Source organism: Tursiops truncatus, chromosome 11, assembly GCF_011762595.2.
Source record: "Tursiops truncatus isolate mTurTru1 chromosome 11, mTurTru1.mat.Y, whole genome shotgun sequence".
NCBI lineage: Eukaryota > Metazoa > Chordata > Mammalia > Artiodactyla > Delphinidae > Tursiops > Tursiops truncatus.
The window spans coordinates 80050509-80076021 of NC_047044.1; the positions used below are offsets into that span (position 1 = coordinate 80050509).

The 25513-nt window shown below is 40.3% G+C and overlaps 1 protein-coding gene across 12 annotated transcripts in view; it reads right to left on the minus strand.

Moving 5' to 3' along the window:
* Window positions 1–25513, minus strand: part of PPFIBP1 (PPFIA binding protein 1) — a 177942-nt gene that overhangs the window by 48368 nt on the left and 104061 nt on the right. For 8 of the 12 annotated variants that reach the window (XM_033866971.2, XM_033866966.2, XM_033866967.2 and 5 more), the window contains 4 exons: window positions 19999–20097; window positions 14953–15158; window positions 1997–2083; window positions 788–901 (listed from right to left, as the gene is read on the minus strand). In XM_033866971.2, the coding sequence (XP_033722862.1) occupies window positions 788–901; window positions 1997–2083; window positions 14953–15158; window positions 19999–20062 (471 nt within the window). In that variant the 5' untranslated portion in view covers window positions 20063–20097. Of the gene's footprint in view, window positions 1–787; window positions 902–1996; window positions 2084–9428; window positions 10248–11506; window positions 11635–14952; window positions 15159–19998; window positions 20098–23490; window positions 23563–25513 lie in introns of those variants that run through there. The other 4 variants (XM_073788915.1, XM_033866965.2, XM_073788917.1 and 1 more) reach the window with 3 other exon arrangements.

The window sequence follows — 25513 nt, forward strand, 5'->3', positions numbered from 1 at the left end:
CCTGAAGATAACACTGAAGATGCTATTATGTTTGCTATGTGCCAGGCACTGTTCTTACAGGTATTCAGTGGTTCAGTCCTCAAAACAACCTTATGAGATAGAAACTCATAGGATAATTCATGAATTATTCTTATTCAACAGACGAGGAAGCTAAGGAACAGAGAGGTTAAGAACTTGCAGAAGGTCATTCAGCAAGGAAATGGCAAAGCAGAGACTCAACCTTAACAGTCTCGCTCCAGTGTGTATTCTACCTGCTGTATTATAGGCCCTCTCATAGACGAGCATATGTGTGTGCACCCACATACATTACAAAATTTTTCCAATAAGTCATATAAGGTACTTATCTTTTTTCTTAATCATAAAATATACATTCATGGTTGGAAATTAGGAAACCATATGAAAGCATAAAGGAGACATTTAAAATTATCTACAATCCTATTAATATTTTATTCCAGACTCTAATTGCAGTGAACACTTTCTACTGTGTGTATGTGTTTAGAGACCTTCTACTCTAGGTTTTTTGCTTAAAATAAGCCAGGGGACTTCGCTGGTGGTCCAGTGGTTAAGACTCCACGCTTCCACTGTAGGGAGCGTGGGTTTGATCCCCGGTCAGGGAACTAAGATCCCACATGCCGAGCGGCGCAGCCAAAAAGAAAAAAAGTAAAATAAACCAGGCTACGTGAATCACGAAATTCACCACTGCATCAGAGCAAACGCAACATATAAATGTAGCATCTCAAATAGGCCAGCAGAAAAACCCCACCTCGGTACCGGCTTCTGAACATACCTGTTGCAGCATTTCTTCTGTGGCATTCAACTTCTCTCTGTGCTCTTCAAGGCAAAACTCCAAATCGCGAATCTTTTCTCCCTGAGCCTCTACCTGGTCTGTTAACACACTTACCTGTATTTAGAGCAAAATATTGTAATGGATTAGGAAGACTTTGGGTCCCACTGCCAACTTTATTTCTCTACATAGAACAAAAACTGGGATGATGTTAACACTCATCTGGCTGTAAAAAAAGAAATCTGAGAATTAATAAGAAGCCAGACCTTCACACTCTTATTTATGTGATGCTTATTGGTCTGAGGACTCCTATTCAATTTTCAAGGAAGTTAGGGCTGATTGGGGATGTGCGACACTTTATAGAGAAAGAGCATATACAGAAACTATCTTTTTTGAGGGATGGTGGGGGTAGGAGGTGGTATTAGAGATTAAGAGAGGAAATGAAGTTAATGTTTGAAAGAGAAGTTATCGAGGACTATTTAAATCTGACGCTTGACAAACCAAGAGTCCAGGGAATCCAACCTCCATGAGATGTTTCATGATCACACCGTCCACGAATGTGTTCGAAAGCCAGGGTGTAGCTCAGAGGTGCAAGAGGAGCCACTGGCTTAGTCCTTCATCCTCAGTGCTTATTGCAAACCTGAGTTTGCCTCCCAACGATCACCAGCCTCGTAAATATGCTTCAGCTCTTTTAGCTCAACTACCAAAGTAAAACTACGTGCCAAGGATTTAAAGGATTATGAAGGAGAGGGAAACTCTGATTTAGCCTCCAAACAGGACTCCACTACCCACTTGGTGTTTGGTTTGGTCCATGAAATCATTTTTAAAATTGAAAAATTAAATATATATTCAGATTCAGAAATACTTATTCATATTTATGGAACAGATGTATGAATATATAGACACACATATATAGTATAAAAATCAGAATTTCTGCTATATATTAAAAAAGAAACAGATCACATCAGAAAATCAGATGACACTGTGCCTGTCATCAGACTGGCCCTTGAAGAGCAGAGGCTGAGAAGTGTTGTTCACATGTATGCTTGTTCTGCCACAGTCCTCACCGCTCCTGAACGTGTACCGATGGCCTACTGCGCTTACTTCTATAGGCAGTCTGGCTCCTGCGAGCATCTGAACTTGCCATCCCAATTTAAAATGGTCTTTGTAAGTTAAGTCATGAGGGAAAAACAGCATTTAAAAATCACTTGCCTGAAGAACGAGAGATTCTTTATCATTTTCTAAACGTGCCAGCCTTTCTTGATACACATCTCCATTCCCAGGGAGGTGTCCATTTGTCTGAAAAAGGAAGTGATACGGGTAAGCCTGACCCTCTTTAAAACTGAACTACTGTGAGGGACTTCCCTGGTGGCGCAGTGGTTGAGACTCATGCTCCCAATGCCAGGGGCCCGGCTTCAATCCCTGACCAGGGAACTAGATCCCACATGCATGCTGCAACTAAGAGTTCACATGCCACAACTAAGGAGCCAGCTAGCCGCAACTAAGGAGCCTGCCTGCCTCAACTAAAGACCTGGCGCTACCAAAAAAAAAAGAGTAAAAACTGAACTACTGTGGGTAAATAAAAATTGCATATGTTTCTAATCCAAGGAACCTGAATTGAATTCAGCACAGCTGTTACTGCCCTTAATAGAAAATATGAGAAGGAAACATGGTTTATATACAAAGCAACAACAAGAACAAAAAACAACTCATGAAGAAGAAAATAATGACCCAAAAGGAACAGTGGCTACTGATAGTCACTGACAGTGGATGCCCACCTGGGCACGCAAAGCTTTGTGAGCATGCGGTCGGGCACAAAATCGCTCTTTCCCCCTGAATGCCTCTATCAGCGGGAATGACCTGGGAGGCCCTTCCATTCCTGCCTTCTCCTCCCAAAGTCCCAAATCCAGGACTACAAATGCCGGCCTTTACACGGGAAACAACAGGGGCAACTTACACCACCGGCCTCTTCCTGCTACTCAAGTCTTCAAATCACAGGACAAATCTTCCTTTCCCCTTTTTTTTTTTTTTTTTTTGCGGTACGCAGGCCTCTCACTGTTGTGGCCTCTCCCGTTGCGGAGCACAGGCTCCGGACGCGCAGGCTCAGCGGCCATGGCGCACGGGCCTAGCCGCTCCGCGGCATGTGGGATCCTCCCGGACCGAGCCACGAACCCGTGTCCCCTGCATCGGCAGGCGGACTCTCAACCACTGCGCCACCAGGGAAGCCCTTCCCTTCCCCTTTGAAGCCTTTCTCTTTTCCCCCAAGAGCTTAAGCACTGAGTCCACAATGACCTCCCCTTGCAGCACGGACTAGTCATGCTCATCGGTGATTTACCACATTCCGTTCTGAATTCATTAACTTCTCGTGGGTTTGCTTGTTCACCTACTGTTACTCTAAGCTTCCAGGCAGAGCCTGCAAACTGGTATCATCTTGTAACCTCCACAGCATCCAGCCCAGTACTCTACTTAGACTAGTGCTTACTCTTTTTTCTCCTCCCTTCTGCCCCCTTTTATCAGATTTGGGCATATATATGGATGGCACAAATGCCAAAGGAAGTACAGACTGGGAAAGGAAGTGTAGATTGTTTTCCTCGGCCGTCTTGTATTGCAATATATACAAGTGATTAAGGAGACAGATTGAAAAGGCTCACAGAGTGCAGACAACATAAAAATGTCGTTTTGAAATAGAGTAGTATATGTGCTGTGTCTCTTGGTATCTCATTTAAATAGTTCCTAATCACATAATGTGTAATCCCAATAGAAGTTCCTGATTCCTCATTCAAATACAACAGACATAAAAGCCAGTGGAGTCCAAAATGGTTAGATGGGGCCGCCCAGAGGTCAACTGAAAAAGCAAATAAACAACCTCAGACTTCAAGAAAATACACACTGTACGTGCTTACTGCCCAGAACACGACTGATGTGACAGCAATTATGTTTCCAGAATTAAGTGCTTTTATCACTCTGCCTTTCCAATTAATGCATTTTTAAGTATAAATTCTGAGAATAACAAAAGTTATGTGTTGGGAAGGAAACAAAAACAAACAAAAATGGAGCTTCAACAAAAAAGAAAATTGCAGGATGTTTTTTCTCAAAACATCGGTGCACTGGATGTATTTCCCATGAGGCCACAAGAGAATCTGAAACTAATTTAGTTAAGCATGCACTGTGTGGATAAAATTTTTAACATCACCTGCTTGACCACACATACCTGCACAATTATCACAGCATAATTCTATTTATGTTGTAAACTGAAGTGCCCAGAATTAAATTACAAGTATTAGGAGGAGTCTGACGGAGTGGCCGGGATGACTTCCATCCCTGGGGACTACCAGGAAAATGAAATTTATGTTAACTTCTTGAAGACAGTTTTTTGGAAAAGAGCCAGGATGTGTAACGCATGTTCTCGATCTTAGAAAGTGCTGAGACCGGCCCTGCACAGCTTTAAAGTCCTCATGTTGATTATGAACATTAGCGGGCATCTGCTTTTAAAACTACATAAACAATGTTTTATAAACATCCATTTCATTGGGTAGAAAAAAAAAGCTTTCTGCTCAGTGAAGACATAAAACAAAAATCCTCCTCTTCCTGACTAAAGGAAATTAGAGCAAGGTTAGAAGTGTTTCTAGGGCAGGTTCTAGAAGGGTTTCACGAAACCACTGCCTATGATATGGAAATAAGTTGTTTCAAAACCAGTTCTACAAAATTATCCATTTAAAAATACTAAAAACTGACCACAATGAGCATACTCACGTTTCTTAACACTGTACTGATATTTACAAGCACTCATAACCCTCAAGAGTAGTTTATTTTTAAACACTAAAATCACTATAGGTACATAAAGCAAGAGCCACTACTGGAATGGTTACATGCTTTCAAAGCACTGTGCTGACTTACTCAAGCAGGTAAAGGTCTATTCTATTCACGTTTATTTCTGTTTCTGCTAATTTTGTTACCTTTGCCTAAAAAATGTTAGCAAGAGATAAATTCCATTAGGCAAATACCTTACCGCCCCTATTCTTCCTCCGTCTCCTGTGCTCCACCTCCCAGACCACCCCAAGCCTCCCCAAACCCGGCATGCTCTCTCACACACCAATTCTATTCCCTCTGCATGGACTGTATTTCCTACCCTTTCCTCCTTGTTCCTCATTCCTTAAGGTCCACCTCAAATGGGGCTTGGTCTGGAAAGTCTTCCTTGAATTGCCTGTTCACTTACATGCCAGTTACAGCATCCAGATGACCCTTCACTACAGCAGGCATCACACTGAAAGGACTAGGCTAGACTTGGCTACCTATGCGTCTCTCTCTTCCAACAGACGCTGCATTCTTTGTCGGTTCCTCTTTCCATCTGACGTGCAGTGAAGGACTGCAGCTAACTGACTGCTGAATGAAGGAACAATGATAGGTGTTCAATAAACATCAGACGAATAAAAGATGAATGAATGGTTCTATCCTGGCCTTCTTTCTTCTCAGTAAGACTTTTTTTTTTTTTTTTTTTTTTTTTTGCAGTACGTGGGCCTCTCACTGTTGCAGCCTCTCCCGTTGCGGAGCACAGGCTCCGGAGGCGCAGGCTCAGCGGCCATGGCTCACTGGCCCAGCCGCTCCGCGGCATGTGGGATCTTCCCGGACTGGGGCACAAACCCGTGTCCCCTGCATCGGCAGGCGGACTCTCAACCACTGCGCCACCAGGGAAGCCCTCAGTAAGACTTTTATTCACATTTCCTCTACCACCTGGTACACACACCCCTTTCCCCTCAAGCCTGTACCGCCCTCTTCCTACCACATTTAAGAGGTGACCTCAGAGCCTTTTTAATGCACAGTAATTGAGGTCCTCTTGCATGAACTCCCTCATATACTTCCTTCTTCAACGCACAACATTACGTACTGCCTCCTACGTCTTCCCTGTCTTCCTTCCTGCCAGTCTCAGGGGAACTGAGCCTTAGCTCCTTCCTAAAAGCTTACCATTCTTCTACTTTGGAACCTTGATTTCCTGTTTTCCTGAGAACTGACCTACAATTATTGCCTTTTTCCTCCTCACCATCAATTTCTTCCTCTCAATGAACTTTCGTCCATTCTCCTTTCCAACATCTACTCCAGGGCTCTGTGCCCACCCCTGTACGCCCTCCCACTCCTCTCTGCCTGTATCCTTCACAGAAATCCATCTTTCTTAGCCAGTTCCCACCTCCTCCTTATACTGTGTCATTCTCTTCTCCTCTACTGATTCCTCTTCTGTGTCTTGTCTTGAACTTCACAATTAACTTTTCATCATATTCCACCAGGGAGGGCTTGCTAGTGATTTTACGCGAGTTGGTCACTTATTCTTCCCAACAGTACCTCAATACGAAACTCTTACATTTCTTTTGATTCTCCCACGATGCTTACCAAACCCTAAGCTCATAATTAAAAACATATTTGGTATAAACTCTTGTTGAGTCGATTTAACATCCAAAACACTGAACACCAGCCCAAATTACTTTACTCAAAATCCCAGAGATGCCTTCAGAATAACTCTTTCTAGTTCAACTCATGATGCAACCCTACATTGACCACGTTCAGTCCAGCTGAAAGTTTAAGTCAAAATTGGAATCAACTGGAGGATTTCAACAACGTAATCGTCAACTAACGGTGTGTGGAAGGGCGGGAGTGTAGCACACCAGGGAGGGCAGGGCAGGAGATGCAGCTGGGCTGTAACAGTGATACTTTAATTTAATTAAGGAACCCATGGTGTTTGCCAGATCTTCCTGGCATAATGGAGGAAAAATGTCTACAAAGCTTGATTCCTCATAGAATTATAGAATCCTAGGGCCAGAAACCACACCCGAGAACGTGAACTGCCTGAACTCACGTGGCAGGTGCTACACGTAATATCAAGCACCATCTACTTTGGCCTTTGCCATCTAAGTAGGAGCTCTTCTTTTCATATTAACTTCCCCTTAATCATCAAATATAAATACACAATCAAGTAAAAAGATGTAATAAATGTTAACATCTTGCCTTATGTGGGTCTCTTTTTTAAAATGTTTTGTTACAGAAAATTTCAAATATATATAAAAGTAAAGACTATAATGATGAAACCCTTTGTACTCATCACCCAGTTTCAATAGTTATTAATTCACGGCAGGTGGGAGTCTTCTGTCTGTTATTTTTGCTGAAAGTATCATGCTGTGTTTTCCTCTGATTCTCTTAGTTCTGTTGGTTTGCATTAGCCTACACTTGGCCCTCTTTTGTCCCCAACCTTCATTTTTGGTGTGTTGTTCTTTCCTGAGTTCTGTTGTCCTGTTAAAATCCAAGATCAACATACAAACAGTGATTTGCCACAATTAAACTTATTTATAACATAGAACTCATTTTGAATATAACATTCCCAAATCAGAATGGTGAGTAACTAAATTAAAATAGGGAAAAGAAAATCAGTCCAATTTTATAAGGACAACAAATGTTAAGAAATAGTTGGACTAGTACTATCACACACACACACACACACACACACACACACACACACACACACACACACACACACACACACACACACACACACCCTCCTCATTCTCTCTCTCTCTCTCTCTCTCTCTCTCCACCCAGTAAATATATATAGTTTTAAAAACCCCCATGCTGGGCTTCCCTGGTGGTGCAGTGGATGAGGGTCCGCCTGCCGATGCAGGGGACGCGGGTTCGTGCCCCCGTCCGGGAAGATCCCACATGCCGCGGAGCGGCTGGGCCCGTAAGCCATGGCCGCTGAGCCTGCGCGTCTGGAGCCTGTGCTCCGCAACGGGAGAGGCCACAGCAGTAAGAGGCCCGCGCACTGTAAAAAAAAAAAAAAAAAAAAAAAAAAAAAAAAACACAAAACTGCCATGTCTTTTTGATTTCATGATTCTGTTTCTTAAAATTCAGTATCAACAAAGGAAAGCGGGGGGTGGGGGGGAGTTCCCTGGTGGCCTAGTGGTTAGGATTCCGGGCTTTCACCGCCATGGCCCGGGTTCAATACCTGGTTGAAGAACTGAGAATCCCGCAAGCCGCTGCTTGGTGCAGCCAAAAAAAGAGAAAGAAAGAAAGAAAGAAAAGGGAACGTGCAGTTCACTCAAGCTCCTTCAATTAAATGCTATCTTTAGCTACCAAAAGACATATCTAATACAGGGTCTTTCATGTCCTAATCACAGTATTATATCTGTACCACCGCATGCAAACATTTATTGCCTGCTCTCCTAGGAGAGACTGGGGAAGAGGAGAGAGTGAGATAAGACTTGAATCTGTCAGCCACAAATATCACAGTCATATTTCATTTCGGCCCAACACCGCAATAAGGCATCTCGTACTCTTTTGTCCTAAGAGTCAAAGAACACTACACCAGTAACGTTGGAAATCAAGCCACCAGGCAGAGGCGGTGCTCTGCTGCCCTGTCCTCGCACTTGATGTGGTGTAATTAGGGTGGGGAGGCCTACCTTTGTGCTGTAAACAATCATATCAGGGCAACACCGCTACCATTTGGGGCCAGTGGAGCATCCCCTCCAACCGGCCAGTGCCCCTGTGTACTACAGTACCTCTGACTCTGGGTCAGTCTTGCAAACAGCCCACTTATTTTTCCTTCCTAAATTTCTACTGCAGTTCAGAAGAACAACGTCTTCAGGAAGCCCTCTGTTTATTCCAAAATCTCAGCATCTCTGCTCAGAAAGAAAACCAAAAGGGGACGTAAACCTCACACACATTTCATCCCATCCCAAAAGCCCAATCATGACCCTCTCCTAGAAAGACATCAGTTTATTCAATGCTGTCAGAAAATACATCAAAGACTGAAACTCAGAATGAGCCTGAATATATTCTGTACTTTCCAAGTCAAGATTACAGACGTGGTCAAAATTAGACTATGGCTTTGAGGTTTTGTTTTTCTGGGTTTTAATTTTCACGGTGCTTGTTTCCCAGAGACAGAAAGTATCTTCTTAACTAAACAGTGCTCTGGAGCGAGAGAAACCACAGCAGTAGGCCAGCCTCTGAGGTGCATTACTCCAAAAATGTCACTACATCTGCAAGGCTGGGGAGAGCAGCAGACGCCAAGTGCTTTCATCTGCCAGTCTTGTTAGAAGTACAGTGAGAGAGCTTCCCTTGGAGTATTTGTGCCACATTAAAATATTAATTGCCGAGATACAATGGCTATCCTGTTACACAGCTAGGGCACGCCAGCACCTCCCTCCTTCGCGCATCCACAGCCAATACAGGGTGAGGTTAGGCTGCTTTAGTGTCTCCTAAAGAGTTCTTTTAGACACGTTTCTTGAGGAGAGAAGATGGGCTGTACCCCTTCCTCGCCTTATTTTCACGCACATCACCATGCTGCTGAGGCTTCTGTAGCAGGGAGGGGGTACACGATGAGGCTGCAACATTATCCCGGTCACAGGGATACTCCAAAGTCCCCTGAGTCCCAGAAGGACGGAGAACAGAAGGTCCCGTAGAAACTAAGGCCCAGCTCCTATTCTAGAAGTGCACCATATTCATTCATTCACCCGTTACTCATTCCTTTATTCATATTGATTAAAATCTAGCTATGTGACGGGATGCAGAGCTAGCGAAAGAACCTCTTCTACTTTGGGAAGGGGAACGTGAGATCAAGAAAAAACGCTGTCGCTATTTTTCTTGCCACTTATTCTTAACTCACTTTCATAAAAGAATAGAGGAATCTTTTTATTCAATCCCAACAACTACTGGTAGCCTGGGATTCCACTGAGAGCGCCTCTCTCGCTGTGCACACAGCCCTGGCCTCTCCTGATGGAGAATTCTGCTGACTTGGTCCATGTGCTTTCCTGTTTCTGTGGACCCTTTCCATGTGAGTTTTCCAGAAGCCTAAGGGAAAAACAGGTTTAACTTCAACCAGGATGTCTCAGTGAGACGTGGCGTAACTCAGATAATTGTGACCACATATGGGATACAATCTTAGGATGCACCTTGTTTGCCAAGGCTTGAAAAAACGTTCCCTGGAGGCACACAGGAAAAGAGAAGCTGGCCAGAGAGCAGCAGGGATCAGGGGATGGTGGGATGGGGACGGATTCTGTGGCTGAGGGTCAGGGACTCGGGAAGAACAGCCAGCAGCCCTGGAGAGAACATACCCCGTGTCTGAACTCTTTAAATAAATTCTGAGTATTGTTGTTTTTACAGAAACATTTAAACAAGGTACATTTAGGATTAATATTATCTTTCTTTTTAACATAGAGAAAAGGTAGAAATGCATTAGAATGAGTTAACAGGTCAGGAGCCAGTCACGAACACTTCATTTCCCCCATTTTATATGCTACTTATCTCATGGCTTATGGTGCCTGACTTGCAGTTTTTACCATCAGTATTTTCATTCACTTTGTTGAAAACTGTCTTTTTGTAATTTCTGGTGATTTTGAGACTGCTTCATAATTAAAAATGCCAAATGATCAGACACTTTGGGATTTCAGGATCTGGTGAAGGTCATGAACCTCAGCTCCATCTACTGGAAAAAGCATTGTAAGAATGTTCTAGGGCAATTCATCAGGTTAGCTCGAAAGTAAACAAAAACTACTTGTTTGGCTCAAACAATTAGACATATTTTTCTATTTGCTCTCTTAAACTCTGAGCTGGATGAAGCACATAGTTCTCCATTATTAATATTTGTGTTAACACACAACATTTCACAATCAAAACAGAGAATTATACCTCAGTTATTGAACAAATATGTTGTACTCAATTGATTTCTTTTTTTAACCACAGGAGACAAACTTCCAAGTCCTAAAAGAAACGTATTCATTCCTAGAAGGCTATAGGTATAGCTACCTGATTAAAACAAATTCATTCTTGTAGATTTAATACCCTTCACTCTAACAGGCTACTAGTGCTACTATTTTCTTTTTTCTTATCCAGCTTCTGATCATATGAAACAATTGAACAGGCAGCAGAAATCAGCAGTGAAGAATAACCTGCACCCTACAGGAAACCAGGGGATCTTCCTGGCTTGGGTAAAATAAGGGTTAGAAATTCAAATGCCCAGTTGCACTAATGAGTAGCTTAGCATCAGTCAGTCAAGTACATGGACTCCCACGTTGGCCATCATTAAACATGAATGAAATCTTAATTACGTAACTAGTATCATTAATAAGTTTTTCTAAAATGTTGTGGAAGCTTCCCCATTGTCTGGGAAATATCTGTACTCTTTTATCAAAGAAGTAAACTGTAGAAATAATTTGTAACCTAACCTCCCTTGTAACTGGACTCAACCCTTTCTTTCCCTCATTGCAGAGGGTCCTGTTAAACGTCTCCCTTGCTCTCTACAATCCACTCTTCAGTATTACCTTTTTGACTAACCCTCCACCAGGCTCACCGACAAACACTCAACATACATTAGCTTGTGGGATCCTCCTAACCCTGTGTGGCAGAAACTATCACTCCCATTTTACAGATGAGGAAACTGAGACAAACAGCTTAAGAAAATTTCCCCAAATCCTACAAGCTTCTAAGAGTCAGAGCCAACATTTAAAGTTCAAGTCTGCTGTCTCCGGAGCCAGCGTTTGTAACTGCCAATTTACAGCCCTGCCTTCTTTATCATTCACGGCTTTTTTACGACAGGATCTCCTTTATTCGTTATTTTGATGATTATCCCATGTACAATACAATTCGTAGGATTCTGTGTTCCTCCAATTCTAAGATGCCATTAAATTTTATCAAATTATTAATTTTAAAATTTTTGGTTAGAGTAAAGCACACATAAAACTTTACAATTTGGGGGCTTCCCTGGTGGCGCAGTGGTTGAGAGTCCACCTGCCGATGCAGGGGACGCAGGTTCGTGTCCCGGTCCGGGAGGATCCCACATGCCACGAAGCGGCTGGGCCTGCGCGTCTGGAGCCCTGTGCTCCGCAACGGGAGGGGCCACGACAGTGAGAGGCCCGCGTACCGCAAAAAAAAAAAAAAAAAAAAAAATTTACAATTTTAACCATGTTTACGTAGACAGTTCAGTGGCCTTAAGTGCATTCACACTGTTGTGCAATCATCACCATCCATCTACAGAACTCTTTTCATCTTGCAAAACCGAAGCTGTGTACCCATCAAATATTAACTTCTCACTCCTCCCTACCCCAGCCCATGGCAACCACTATTCTATTTTCTGTCTCCATGAATTTATCTGACTACTCTAGGAACCTTATTATTTAAAGAAAGAAACAATCCCAGCTAAAACGTGTATAATAGATACCTCTTTTAAGATCGTAAGACACATCACAACTTCTGACATATTAAAATGGGAGAAAGCTATACTATCAGCAAATCATTAAATTGCAAGCCTTAAGACCCTCTACCTATTGGATCTAAAATTAAAGTCTGCTACAGGGTAAGCTCTGACTATTCATGTCACACCTATGCCTTCATTATTCCAAACACTCATTCCCATTCTCCCCTTCTTGCTTTGGGCTTTGCCCTTTGCCATCTTTCTTCTTTTATTTTTTCATTTTCTACGTGCTTGAGAAAATACATGTAATTTGGAAGGATTGGGGTCCACGTGAGGGGACAGATATAAATCAGTTGGACAAATATAAATAAGTTTAACCCTCCAAAAACTTACCTCCCTGGACTCACATCTAGTTTTTTATTGTCATTTTTTGGATGAAAACTGAATCTTTGTAAGGTATGTAAAATATTTGTCATTTTGTGGCTACTTAACTTTAAAATGTCAAATATTAAGATAGAGAGCAACCCAAAACACAAATTAACAAGCCATTATGCACCCAAAGAATACATTTAACACAATAAATAACCTCAGTTCATCCAAATGTATACGCCATTTTATCATTCGTGGAGCATCATTCATCACACATATAATTACTGACCACCTGCTAAGTGCCAAGCATTGTTCTAGGCCACATCGATACACTTTTGGTTTGTTTTAAACATAGGCAAAAATCTTTGATTCATGATGCTTCCATTCCAGTTGGAGAGACAGAAAATACACATAAATATGGCAAATACATATTGCGTAAGAAAGTGGTGAGTTTTAGAAAAAAATAAAGCAGGGAGATGTACTACGAAGAATAAATATGTGAAATTTTAGATAGGGTGGCCAGGAAAGGCCTCACTGAGAGCACAACTTTTAAAGGAGAATGCAAGAAAGCTAGCCATACAGATATCCGAGGAAAGCACTTTCCAGGCAGAGTGAACAGCCAGTGCAAAGGCCCTGAGGCCAGTCTCCCCAGCATGTTGTAGAATCAGTGAGGAATCCCATGTGCCTGAAGTGGAGTGAAAGAGGGGAAGTGCAATGAGATACTAGGTCAGAAAGCAGTGAGTAGTAAGTCCTAAAGGCCTTGCAATCCAGCAAGTACTTTGGCTTCTCTCAGTGAGCTGTGACTATCACTGGAAGTTTCTGAAAAAGGTATGAATGACATGATTTAGGTTCAGATACCATCATCACCACTTTCAATCTTTTCCAGAAATACTGTAACAGAACAGACTGAGCACATATCAATGGCAAAGTTTTGGACACAAGGGAAAATTCAACCACAGTACTCTCAAGCTATGGCTGCCACTGGCTGCCTCTGGAGGCTGGCTGGGAATGGGCTCCTCTACCAGCATAAGTTCCTTTCCTATTACGTGCTGAATGGTCAGGAGAACATGGAGTAAAGAAGGGGTGAGAGAGGAAGTAGAAATAGCCTAAGGAATATGCTAGGAAATGTCTGGTTTCAGAGCATGAAGCAATTCTCCAAAGAAATCAGCAAACCTGGATACTTAAGTCTCTAGAGGAGAAACTTGCAGAGCAATTATAAAGTACAACAATGAGGCACTGTGTATTATGAAAAGTAAAATATCTCTAACTATCAAGGTTGCATAGCTGCACCACCACTAAAAGATGGATCGTACTGTTTGTGCTTGAAATGGGAAGGTACAATATATTGGCCGGAAACGTAAGAAGGTCCAGCATGGGACTGGGTGGGAACACCGGTATTTGTGTCACATCACATGAAAATGCTTTAGTCGTAGGATGTACTTATTAAGGTTCCCAAAGCGAACACCTTACATTTCCACCACAGACCAAAAACAGATCTTGATTCTTTCATACAATTTTCATTAGCTTTTATATAAATATTGATACAATTAACTTCTAGGCTTATTCATGCATCTTCCTAAAAATTGAATATCCTTTAAATACTTACAAAATAAACACCTTTTCTACTTTCTCTTCTGAATATTTTTGTGATATTCTCTAGATTTTACGTGTTTAACACATACTAAGACCACGGTATTTACCACTATGTCCCGGGAAAGGGCAGATCTGCCGGATGCCTAGAAAGAGGCTCATTGTTCAGTGAATAAGAACACCATTTAAAGCCCAATCCACAGCTTAACTCATGCACTGGAACTGAAATGACTGCCACAACCACTAGATGGCACTTGACATCAACTACTGCTACCAACCTCCCTTGTTATTAGAAGTATCTATTCACTGCACTCCCTATTTTGAATTGCTACTGGGTCCTTTTACAGTAAACTTCCCGGTACTACCAGGAAAGCATCTATTAAGTGCAACTGTTCTTCCCCTCACAGGACTATTTGGTTTTAAGCCACAGCAGGTCATTCAAGCACAATTGAAAAGCTAGTCCACTTTTATGGGTAAAATCAGGTGACCAGCTGGCATTCATGAAATGTATACTAACAGCACTTTAAAAAAAACTATTCTGGGACTTCCCTGGTGGCACAGTGGTTAAGAATCCACCTACCAATGCAGGTGACAGGGGTTTGAGCCCTAGTCCAGGAAGATCCCACATGCCGCAGAGCAACTGAGCCTGTGCGCCACAACTACTGAGCCTGCGCTCTAGAGCCCGGGAGCCACAGCTACTGAGCCTGCGCGCCTAGAGCCCATGCTCCGCAACAAGAGAAGCCACCGCAAGTAGAAGCCCGCGCACCGCAACAAAGAGTAGCCCCCGCTCGCCGCAGCTAGAGAAAGCCCGCACACAGTAACGAAGGCCCAACGCAGCCAAGAATAAATTATATATATATATAAAAAAAAAAACTATCCTTAGGGTCAAAAGGGAATCAGAATCTCTTAAGGGATAAAATCAGGGCAAAGCTATTGCCCTATGACTGTTTTTTCCTGTTCTGATCAGCTATTCTACGTTCTAAATTTTGGAATAAGCAACAGAAGGTTCACCGTGAGGGACCTGTAACAAGCAGACATCTACCATTTGACTCTGCAGCCACTCGACGAGCGTTTCCGCCGTGGAGTCTGGGATCTGGCACCTCAAGCCTTCCTTCTCATCCGCTTCCATCATCTCTAACAACCCGCGCAGGTCTTCCACAAGGTGCAGAGCTCGCAAGCTTCCCATGAACGGGGAGGTGGGAGACTGGCAATCAAAAATCCCATTGGAATATTCCAGGGCCTTAGAACCTAGGTTTAAAAAAAAAAAAAAATCATGGAGAGAGCAATTTATGTTGGATAATATACCAAAGCTGAAGGTGGCAAGCAAGTCTAGTCACAGTGAGGAATGACCAAACAAGGAACAGGGAAAAGAGAATTCAATCACGTAAACCTCTCCGAGGCATAGTCATTTGGTGAAATGATAAAAACCATGCAATTGATGATAAATACCAATGATCAAATATCTAACGGGGGGCAGCTGTGTGGAGTAGTAAGAGCATGGTAGGCTTTGGGGTAAGATGTGCTGACCTCAAGGAAACAAGGGCTAAGATAAGGTAGCAGATCAGTTTGGGTGGAGCCATGTATTCCCCAAAATACAAATTTTAGAAACCATAAACTCTAAATGCCCGTAAATAAGTTACACATTGAGGTGGAAATTGCATAGCATAATTTCAAAGGTAAGAGGGCCAGCTCCCAGTTAACTGACCAGAATTTAATCTCTGAAGAACTTCAATAACTTACATGTGTACATTTGTATATGCATGTGCATGTGTGTATAAACATTCCCCCCCCCACGATTTTGTTTGCAGCCTACTATCAAATGCTCTTGATCACATCAGCTTGAAAACATAGTTTTACAGCCCTTTTTGTTTTCTATTACTTATTAGAGAAAACATTCTACTCCTTAAATCCATACAACTGACTCACAGCCCATTCTGAAAGCACCCATATACACCTCTTCATCTCTTTGATTTTTATTTTCTGGTCTATCAGATATACATACCATCAAATATACATACTAACTTTCTACTCAAATTTCAACAGTTCTGATATTCAGGCCATCACCTCACAAATTTGAAGGTCTTACGACTGATGAAACTTGTGAGCCAACGTGTAAGTTCTCTCTCCAGTTGGCCAGTTCTCACAATGGGGAAAGGAATTCTCTTTCAGCTGGTTCATTCCATTGATATTCCTAATACTGGACCACAAGATTTGAACCAAACATCTACCAAATTGTGTTCATGGTGACCACTGATATGCACAGTGGTAAACGCTAATGGAACCACATAACTGTCTCAATCAACCCCCTCAGGAAACCCTGTAAAGTTGAGATAAGAACTCAGAAAAAATAGAGGAGAGTATGTCAAGAGGAAGGAAGAACAGAAAAGCATCAAAACCCAGACAGACTATAATGTCCTATTCCAGGAGTTTTAAGTATTAAGATCATCTGATGATATCATTAAAAAACACATGAGCCCATGGTAACCCTCTATTCTGTTCAGTCTCCATCACAAAACAAGGTGGGGAGAGGGGAGAGATATGTATTCAGAAAAATTCCCCAAATGTTTGTAGTCAGTTCCCTTCCTCTCCCTCTTACCTCAGCTGGAGAAATACTGATGGTAATTTCAAAATATAAATCCAGGTACTACCCACAAAGCTTTGGCTGACTCAGTTTGAGGTGGGAGCTGGGGAATCTGGATTTTCTTAATAACTCTAATGTTGGTCCTGAAGCCCTGCCAGCGCTGAGGAACAAATACACCAATCTAGTGGAATATGTAAAATGTAATCCCTCAACTACTGTTCCAGAAATACCACTCTCCTTGACTAGAGGTTCACTAAAAGTGTAAGGTTACACGTAACCTCTGGTAAGAGCCTATAATCGGTTCTAGTTGTTATATTTTCTGAAACTGTGACAGAGTAAATGGCTGAATAGTCCTTCAACTATTTAAAAGCATATATCATATAAAACAGATAAACAACAAGGACCTACTGTATAGCACGGGGAACTATATTCAATATCCTGTAATAACTGTAATGAAAATGAATCTGAAAAAAGAATATATATATGTATAACTGAATCACTTTGCTGTACACCTGAAACTAACACTGCAAATCAACTGTACTTCAATTTTTAAAAGGAAGTTAAAACATAAAACAAAATTTTAAATTAAAAAAATAAAAGCATATATTTGGTTGGCCAAAAAGTTCGTTCGGGTTTTCTGTACGATGGCTCTAATACCGCTTAGTTGTCTTTAACTTCGGAACAATTTTGTTAGATTGCATGTGACAGCTGTCATATCAGTGTGCATTGAAGAAAAACATCAAAATTAGTGAACTTTTGTGTAGCCATTGAAGATGGAAGGAAAAAAGTAACATTTTCGGCATGTTATGCTTTATTATTTCAAGAAAGGTAAAAACACAACTGAAACGCAAAAAAAAAGATTTGTGCAGTGTATGGAGAAGGGGCCGTGACTATTAGAAGGTGTCAAAAGTGGTTTCCGAAGTTTCGTGCTGGAGATTTCTTGCTGGACGATGCTCCACGGTCGGGCAGACCAGTTGAAGTTGACAGTGATCAAATCAAGATATTAATTGAGAACAACCGACGTTATACCACATGGGAGATAGCCGACATACTCAGAATATCCAAACCAAGCACTGAAAATCATTTGCACCAGTTTGGTTATGTGAACTGCTTTGATGTTTGGGTTCCACATAAGTTAAGCAAAAAAACCCTTCTTGACCATATTTCCACATGCGATTCTCTACTTAAACATAATGGAAACGTTCCATTTTTGAAACATATTGTGACGGGCGATGAAAAGTGGATACTGTACAATAATGTGGAACAGAAGAGATCGTGGGGCAAGCGAAATGAACCACCACCAACCAACACCAAAGGCCGGTCTTCATCCAAAGAAGGTGATATTGTGTATACGGTGGGATTGGAAGGGAGTCCTCTATCATGAGCTCCCTCCGGAAAACCAAACAATTAATTCCAACAAGTACTGCTCCAATTAGACCAACTGAAAGCAGCACTCGATGAAAAGCATCCGGAATTAGTCAACAGAAAACGCATAATCTTCCATCAGGATAACGCAAGACTGCATGTTTCTTTGACGACCAGGCAAAAACTGTTACAGCTTGGCTGGGAAGTTCTGAGTCATCTGCCGTATTCACCAGACATTGCACCTTCGGATTTCCATTTATTTTGATCTTTACAAAATTCTCTTAATGGAAAAAATTTCAATTCCCTGGCAGACTGTAAAAGGCACCTGGAACAGTTCTTTGCTCAAAAAGATTAAAAGTTTTGTGAAGACGGAATTATGGAGTTGCCTGAAAAATGGCAGAAGGTAGTGGAACAGAAGGGTGAATATGCTGTTCAATAAAGGTCTTGGTGAAAATGAAAAACGTGTCTTTTATTTTTACTTAAAAACTGAAGGAACATTTTGGCCAACCCAATATTATGCCCTGAGAAGAATACACTTTTCTAGGTTAAACATAACCAGTTCCTTAGTTTGTTAAACTCTTCACCTTCACGCTTACCTTCTCTAGGTAAGTTTTCGTTTGCCAATGACACTTTGAAAATAATATTCTAAGAATCGAATACAGTACTCAAGGTGTGGTCTAATCTACAAAAGAGGTCCAATTGAAGTTGGGTCTCCAGGACATAGAAGTATAACAAAGGAGGTCAAACCCCACATGACACTCCCCTGAAGGGAAGAACCTTCTGAAGAGGAAAATACCTTTGATTTCTTCAAACCACCGAAGCAGAGTAGAGTCCAATTTGTGACCAGAAAAGTGAAGGAGCTGGGGCCAGGACAACTATATCCTGACCCTGGTAGCTGGCAGAGACCAACTGTACCCTGACCCTGACCGCCAGGTGTGTGCATGACAAGCCCATCCGAAGCCCATTCAGACATCTCCTCACTGTAATTGGTTCCTAAATATATGAAAGTCCTCCTCTTGAGACAAAACACAAAATATGACATGAGACCTTAGGTAGCCACCACTCCTGGGGGACTGCGAGGGAGTGAAAAGGGCTCATCCACTAGTCAGTCCCCTCAGTTATGATGAGAAAACAAGGAGATGATAGTCGACTGCTTTTGCTCAGCTTCTATAATAGAGAATTGCTGAAGATTTTTTAAAAAGAAGATGATCAGATTGGCATTTTGGAAAAAAGATTCTGGTGGTCTGGAAAAGGATGGACTAGAGCAGGAAAGCAAGAGTGTCAGGGACATCAAGTGAGAGGGTTATTTAGATAAAGCAAGACAATGGTAGCACAGATAAGACAGATTTTAGAGAGGAGGGAATGGGAGAATTTGGTAGGAGGTAGAATTGATAGAATTTGATTAACTAAGTGGAGGAACATGTGGGAAGTGCCTAGCATGACTTAAACTTCTGCTTTAGGAAACTGTACGGATGGAGGACTATGAAATTAGCCAAGACAAAGACAACTAGAGGGGCTTCTGAGGAAAGATAATGAGCTCAATGGGTTTTTTTGTTGTTGTTTGTTTTAATTTTTTATTGGAGTATAGTTGATTTACAATGTTGGGTTAGTTTCAGGTGTACGGCAAAGCGAATCAGTTATACATATACACATAATGAGCTTGATGTTTTAAATGATGACACTAATGTGTCTACAAGACATTTCAGGGGAGTACCTGGTTGGCTGGTAGACATAGGGACCTGAAGAATAGCAAAGAATTGGAAAAATAAGCAGATGTGAGAGTCATTGGTGGAAAAGTGAATGTGGAATTCAAGGGAAAAGATCAAAACACTCCTGAACACTGGGTAGAGCAGTATCCCTCCAAGTGCAGTCCACAGACTATCTGGACGAGAATCACCTTTATCCTGGATTAGAAGCCCAGGATGGTACTAGAATTTCTGACATTTTAAAATAAAATTTAAGAATAATTCTGGCAAAAATTGGAGAAGAGGGACAAAGATGAAACCATGGGGAACCTAAAGGCATTGGACAGAGACAATAAATGAAAATATGGAAGTGGAGAGGTAATAAAAGAGTTGTAATAAAAAAGTCAAGAGAGCAAAGTAAATGTCATGATTGCGTCTTTTAGAGGATGCAGATTACCTGCTATAATACCGTCCATCTGCTCCAACGCCGCAGCCAACATGTCACTTGCATCACTCATCATTTTGCTATTTGTCAAGGGCAAATTCCAACCTAGATCTGAAAAAATAATGATGTTATCATTACATCCTTAAATGACACATGCTTCCTGGCAGGTTTGATAATTCAACATCAAATTATAACTCCACCTCGCAGTCAAATACAGAGAATTTGTGAAGTATTAGAGCTGAATTAAATGAATCATTTAACAAACTATGACCATTCATCTGCCTACTGTACTGCAGGACCACATGCTATAACTGATCAGTTAATAAAATAAGCACAATACATTTCTTGGACCCACGGTGTTTAAACTCCAGTAGGATGGTTTCCGCGCTGTACTCTGTAGAGCTCTGGGTCTCTGTGAGGTCATCAGAGGTGGCTGTGGAACTTTGCTCAGGGCCATGAGGGATGCTGCATAGATAAGACTTGTTCTTTCTGCACCAGCCCCACCTAATCTCTGCTCTCTCAATTTTGCCTTTAATTTTTTTTTTTTTCGCAATAGGGAATTACCATAAGATCTGTCTAAGAAAATGGTTCAGGAACATATATAATAAGCACATACACGTCTACTGGTATTTTGCAACATAACAATAGCTATCATGTACTGAGTGCCTACAGTGGTTCCGACACATTAATATAAATTATCCACAATTCTTTATCATGAGAAGAACCCTATAAAATGCATAAATTCCTCTTCATTTTATAAATTAGATCAAAGATGTTTGTTGATCTTCGCCTGTAAAGACAGCAAGTAAGTATAACAAAAACCAGTTTTTAAACTAGGTCTGTCTGATTTCCACTATAATATTAAATTTTTGTTTCTCTGATCCTATCTCACAGACAGGTTTAGGCTGAAATTGTGTCACAATCTACTCACTCTTTTACCAGTTAAAAAATAAACTGAAATTATCCTTGCAAAAAATTTGGTCATTAACAGGAAAAAGGTAAATTATGTGATTTTCAATATTAATTAATACATTTCAGGTACCAGCTAAGCACCCACATAAATTCTCCCAACAGGCCTAAGTAAGGCTCTTGCTACTTTGCAGATACTGTGGTGTAGCAAACGCCTGGGAAACAAAGGCTGTGTTGCTTAAAAGAAACCTTTGCCCTCTGTTGCCAAGTAACCAGGTCTTACCACTTTATTTTTGCAAACATATTTACAGTTCTGATAAACAGCTGCTTAGATCAGTTCTCTACTGTGCATTCACTCTAATAAAATGCCATTTAATCATTGTGAAATCTTACTTTGATTTTACAGTATTCATAGATTTCATCTAAGGATTTCCCAGAACTTTACTCCCTTCAGAAGGTATAAAATATCACTACCATTTTATGTATAAATACTACAGCATAAAAATACCCAAGGCACGCATTTACAGTCACCCAGAAATCAGGGGGTTAATAAGCTAGGTTATGAACCTAGGAGTTCTCAAAAATCTACTTGCACATTTAGCTAGTGCACAGTCCAGAGAGGTGGGGCGCAAATTTAATGATCACGCTGCAGGGTGGAAACCTCAAAATGTGAAAATTGAGAACACAAAGGATTAAGCCAAAGAGTGTATGGTCCTTGAATTTTATATCATTAAGTGGCTTACATTCCCTTTCATTTTAAAAGCTGAACTTCAAAGAGCTCTAGATAGTATCTAGATAGATACTATATATATATATATATATATATAAAAGCGAGACAGACAGACACATGCCAGGCTCAGCTATAAACATGGGGAATGCTGATAAAATAAAATAATGCTCACTTTAGAAAAGCTCTCATCACCTCACTAACTTAGAAAAACAAATATTCGTCTTTGTTGGCAACTATAATTTGTGTAGAGCAGGAACACTTTTCCAAGAAAGACAGGTAATTATCTATTTCTTCTCTATTCTGTTAAATGTACCTTTCAAATTCTATGACGTGGAGGTATGAGAACTTAGGCCATGCTTTTCAAAATGGTGGTGAAGAACCAATTTTTAAAAAAATTTCCAGTTTGTTAGAGACCAAGTCTTTGTTTAATATAATAAAATACGACAACAACATTGAAGTGTTATAAAAGTTTATAAATGCTTACTCTCAATCTCTATGCTTATCACATAGCATCCTACATGTAACAGTAAGGACAAGACAGACAGTAAACACGATTAATAAATATGTATGTAATATGGCAAAGGTGGTAGGTGCTAATGGAGAAAAATCGAGCAGTTATCCTCAGGAGATCAGAGGGTCAGGAATTTGGAGAGGTTTGCAAATTAAACAGGGTGGTCAGGAAGAATGACAGATTCAAAGACTTCTTTAATAAATTAAAATTAGTTAAATATAGGTGGTAGTTCAGTGGTATTCCAAGTGTAGAATTCTTACAAATTGATTAAAAAAATGGGAGAGGTGAAGTCACGAACAGACATATAACAGAAGAGGAAACACTTTCAGCCAATAAAAATATGAAGAGATGCTTAATGTTATTAATAGTCAAGAAATTTAAGATAACTATGTGATACCATGTTATACCCAGTCAGCTGGCAAAAAAATTGGAGAGTACCAAGTACTGTAAAAGGAGGTGAATGCACAGAATCTCTTACAGAATGGTAATGGGAATGTAGAATGGGCTAAAATTAAACAGTTACATTCATTTTCAATCTAGCAATATTTACCCCAAGGTATATAACCATGAGCAATACACAAATGTTCACAGTAGGACTTGTCACAAGGACAAAAACGTGAAAACAACCCAAACGTCCATCAATGTGAGAGGAGATGAATAAACTGGTATATTTACACAATGTAATTGCATACAGTTTTCAAAATAAACTAAAACAATGCACGTGTAGTTTGGACAAATCTATGCAATATAAAGGGAAATAAAAAAGTAAGTCTCTGGTTCATTCAGCAAGACTTTTTATAAAGTTAAAAACAATTAAATACAAATATATAAATACACACACATATATTAGAAATACATATAGATTCAATATAACTATACAAAAAGAAAAGAGGGAACGATAATACACAATTCAGGATGATGGCTGCCTTAAGCCAGGGACGTAGAGGCACAGAATGGGAAAAAGGGTTGCAAAGTTAAATGAAGGTTACTGTCAAGTTTCTGAATTAGGGATGGACTCAAAAGTTATTATTACACTATTAAAAATGACTAAATGGGAATTCCAGTTCTGATAATAGTGGAATAGATTGTATTGGACTTACTGTCCCACAAATAGCAATACAAAACACTGGATGACATATAAAACAATTTTAAAGAAATTGGAGAGTGACCAAAAGCAGGTAGAAACTATGAGGAATTCAGCTCTTGAGTAAAGGGAACCATAATGAGTGATATTCACATTTATACATCTTTTCACTTGTGGGCACTCCCCCGTCCACATGATGCAGAGTGGTTAGGGCTTATGAAAAAAATCAGTCTTAATGGCTCGGTGGATAAAAGGGGGTAAAGTTCTTACCTTATGCACAAAGGTGTTTAATACTAATTCATAGCAGGCTGTGATAATAATATATAATATAATCCATTAAAACTATAAAATAAAAAGACAAAGTAAAAAGCCAATTGAGTTGATGAAATAGACTACTAATAAAATCCTCATTTAATCCAAAAGAAGGCAGTAAAGGTGGAACAATGAAGAGACGGGAGAAAAAGAAATCAAATGGCAAATGGTAGATAAACTCATATAATTTATCATTATATTAAATATAAATGGAATAAACATTAATAAAAGCCAGAGATTGTCAGACTGTTTAAATCCAAAGACACAGTAAGCCTGGGAAAGGAGGAGTGGCTATATTAATATAAGAAAAATGACTTCCAATCAACAAGTGTTACTAGAAAGAAAGACGGGTATTTTATAATGATAAGAGTCAATTCATCAGGAAGTCCTAACAATCACAAAAGTTTTTGCAACTAATAACAGAGCTTCAAATGACATGAGGCAAAATCTGACACAATTAAGGGAGAATTACACAAATTCTGTCCATTTATATTTAACGTAATTGTTGACATGGTTGGATTTAAGTCTACTGCCCTGCCATTGTTTTCCTGTTTGTCCCATCTTTCATTTGTTCCTCCTTTTCAACCTTCTTTTAGAATGGCAGACAAGGCAGGAAAAAGTTCAGGTAATAATATAGATGTTAGCAACACTATCAACCGTCTTAACCTAATTGAATTTATAGAACAAAACATCCAAATGCAGGGACTTCCCCAGTGGTCCAGTGGTTAAGAATCCGCCTTCCAATGCAGGGGACGTGGGTTCGATCCCCGGCTGGGGAACTAAGATCCCACATGCCCCAGGGCAACTAAGCCCGCGCTCTACAGCCTGCAAGCCACAACTAGAGAGAAGCCTGCGCGCTGCAACTAAGACCCAACGCAGCTAAATAAATAAACAAATATTAAAAAAAAAAATCCAAATGCAGAACATACATTCTTTTCAATCCACTTGTTACATTCACCAGGACAGGCCATGCAGGTATGCAAGGCCACAAAATAAGTCTCAATAAACTCGAAATGGGCATTAAAGGACTATATAGAAGAGTAAGAACAGCAACCTGAAGTGGTAAAGCACTAATGCTAAGAATAGAGCTTCCATATTTATCAAAAGTCTGACTTGCCCATGGCTTAAGCTACTGTAGAGGCAGCCTCACTTCGTGAGCATCTGTGTTAATAAGGCAATGTCAATTTCCACGCCTGGGTCAAAGTATTTTTAAAGGCTAAATAAAAGGGTTCAGAAAATCCCATGCTCTATATTTTCCTATATCCTCAGAAACATTTCTGAGAGGAAGATTCCCCTGGGCATTCTCACATACTTAATATTGATACAATGGAATATTACTCTAATACAATGGAAGAGTACTCCACAATGAAAAACACTGATACATATAACATTATGTTGAGCCAAAGAAGTCAAGCATAAATGACTACGTACTATGTGATTCCTTTCATGCGAAATCCAAAAATAGGTAAACTATGGTGACAGAAAGTAGGAATTACTTGCAGGAAGTGGTGAATGATTGAAGGAGATACTGGGGACTTTCTGTTCAATATCCTGATGGAGGTGTTGGTTATACAAGTTTATATATTTATCAAAACTCATCAAATACATTTAAGATGTGTTCATTTCACTGTATGTTTCACCTCAAATTTTAAAAATTAGGATTGAAAATGGTTGTTAGAAATAAAACAATATTTTTAAAGGAACCAAATAAAAAAGTGGATGAATATAAGTAGGCTATGCATGGCCTTATAATGATAATATATCATGAATAAAGGATAATGAATAATCCAATTATATTCACCTAAGACCCAAAATAAAACTCAGAATAACCAGTTTCTTTTGTTCTAATTCTTTGCTTACCCAGAAAGCTATTGATTACAATTTCATCTTTTAGGTGGTCAAAACCATTTAGAAGGTAAAAACTTTATCATCCGAGAATTCTCACACGATACCAGATTTGTTTCTGGATTGTAAATAGCTA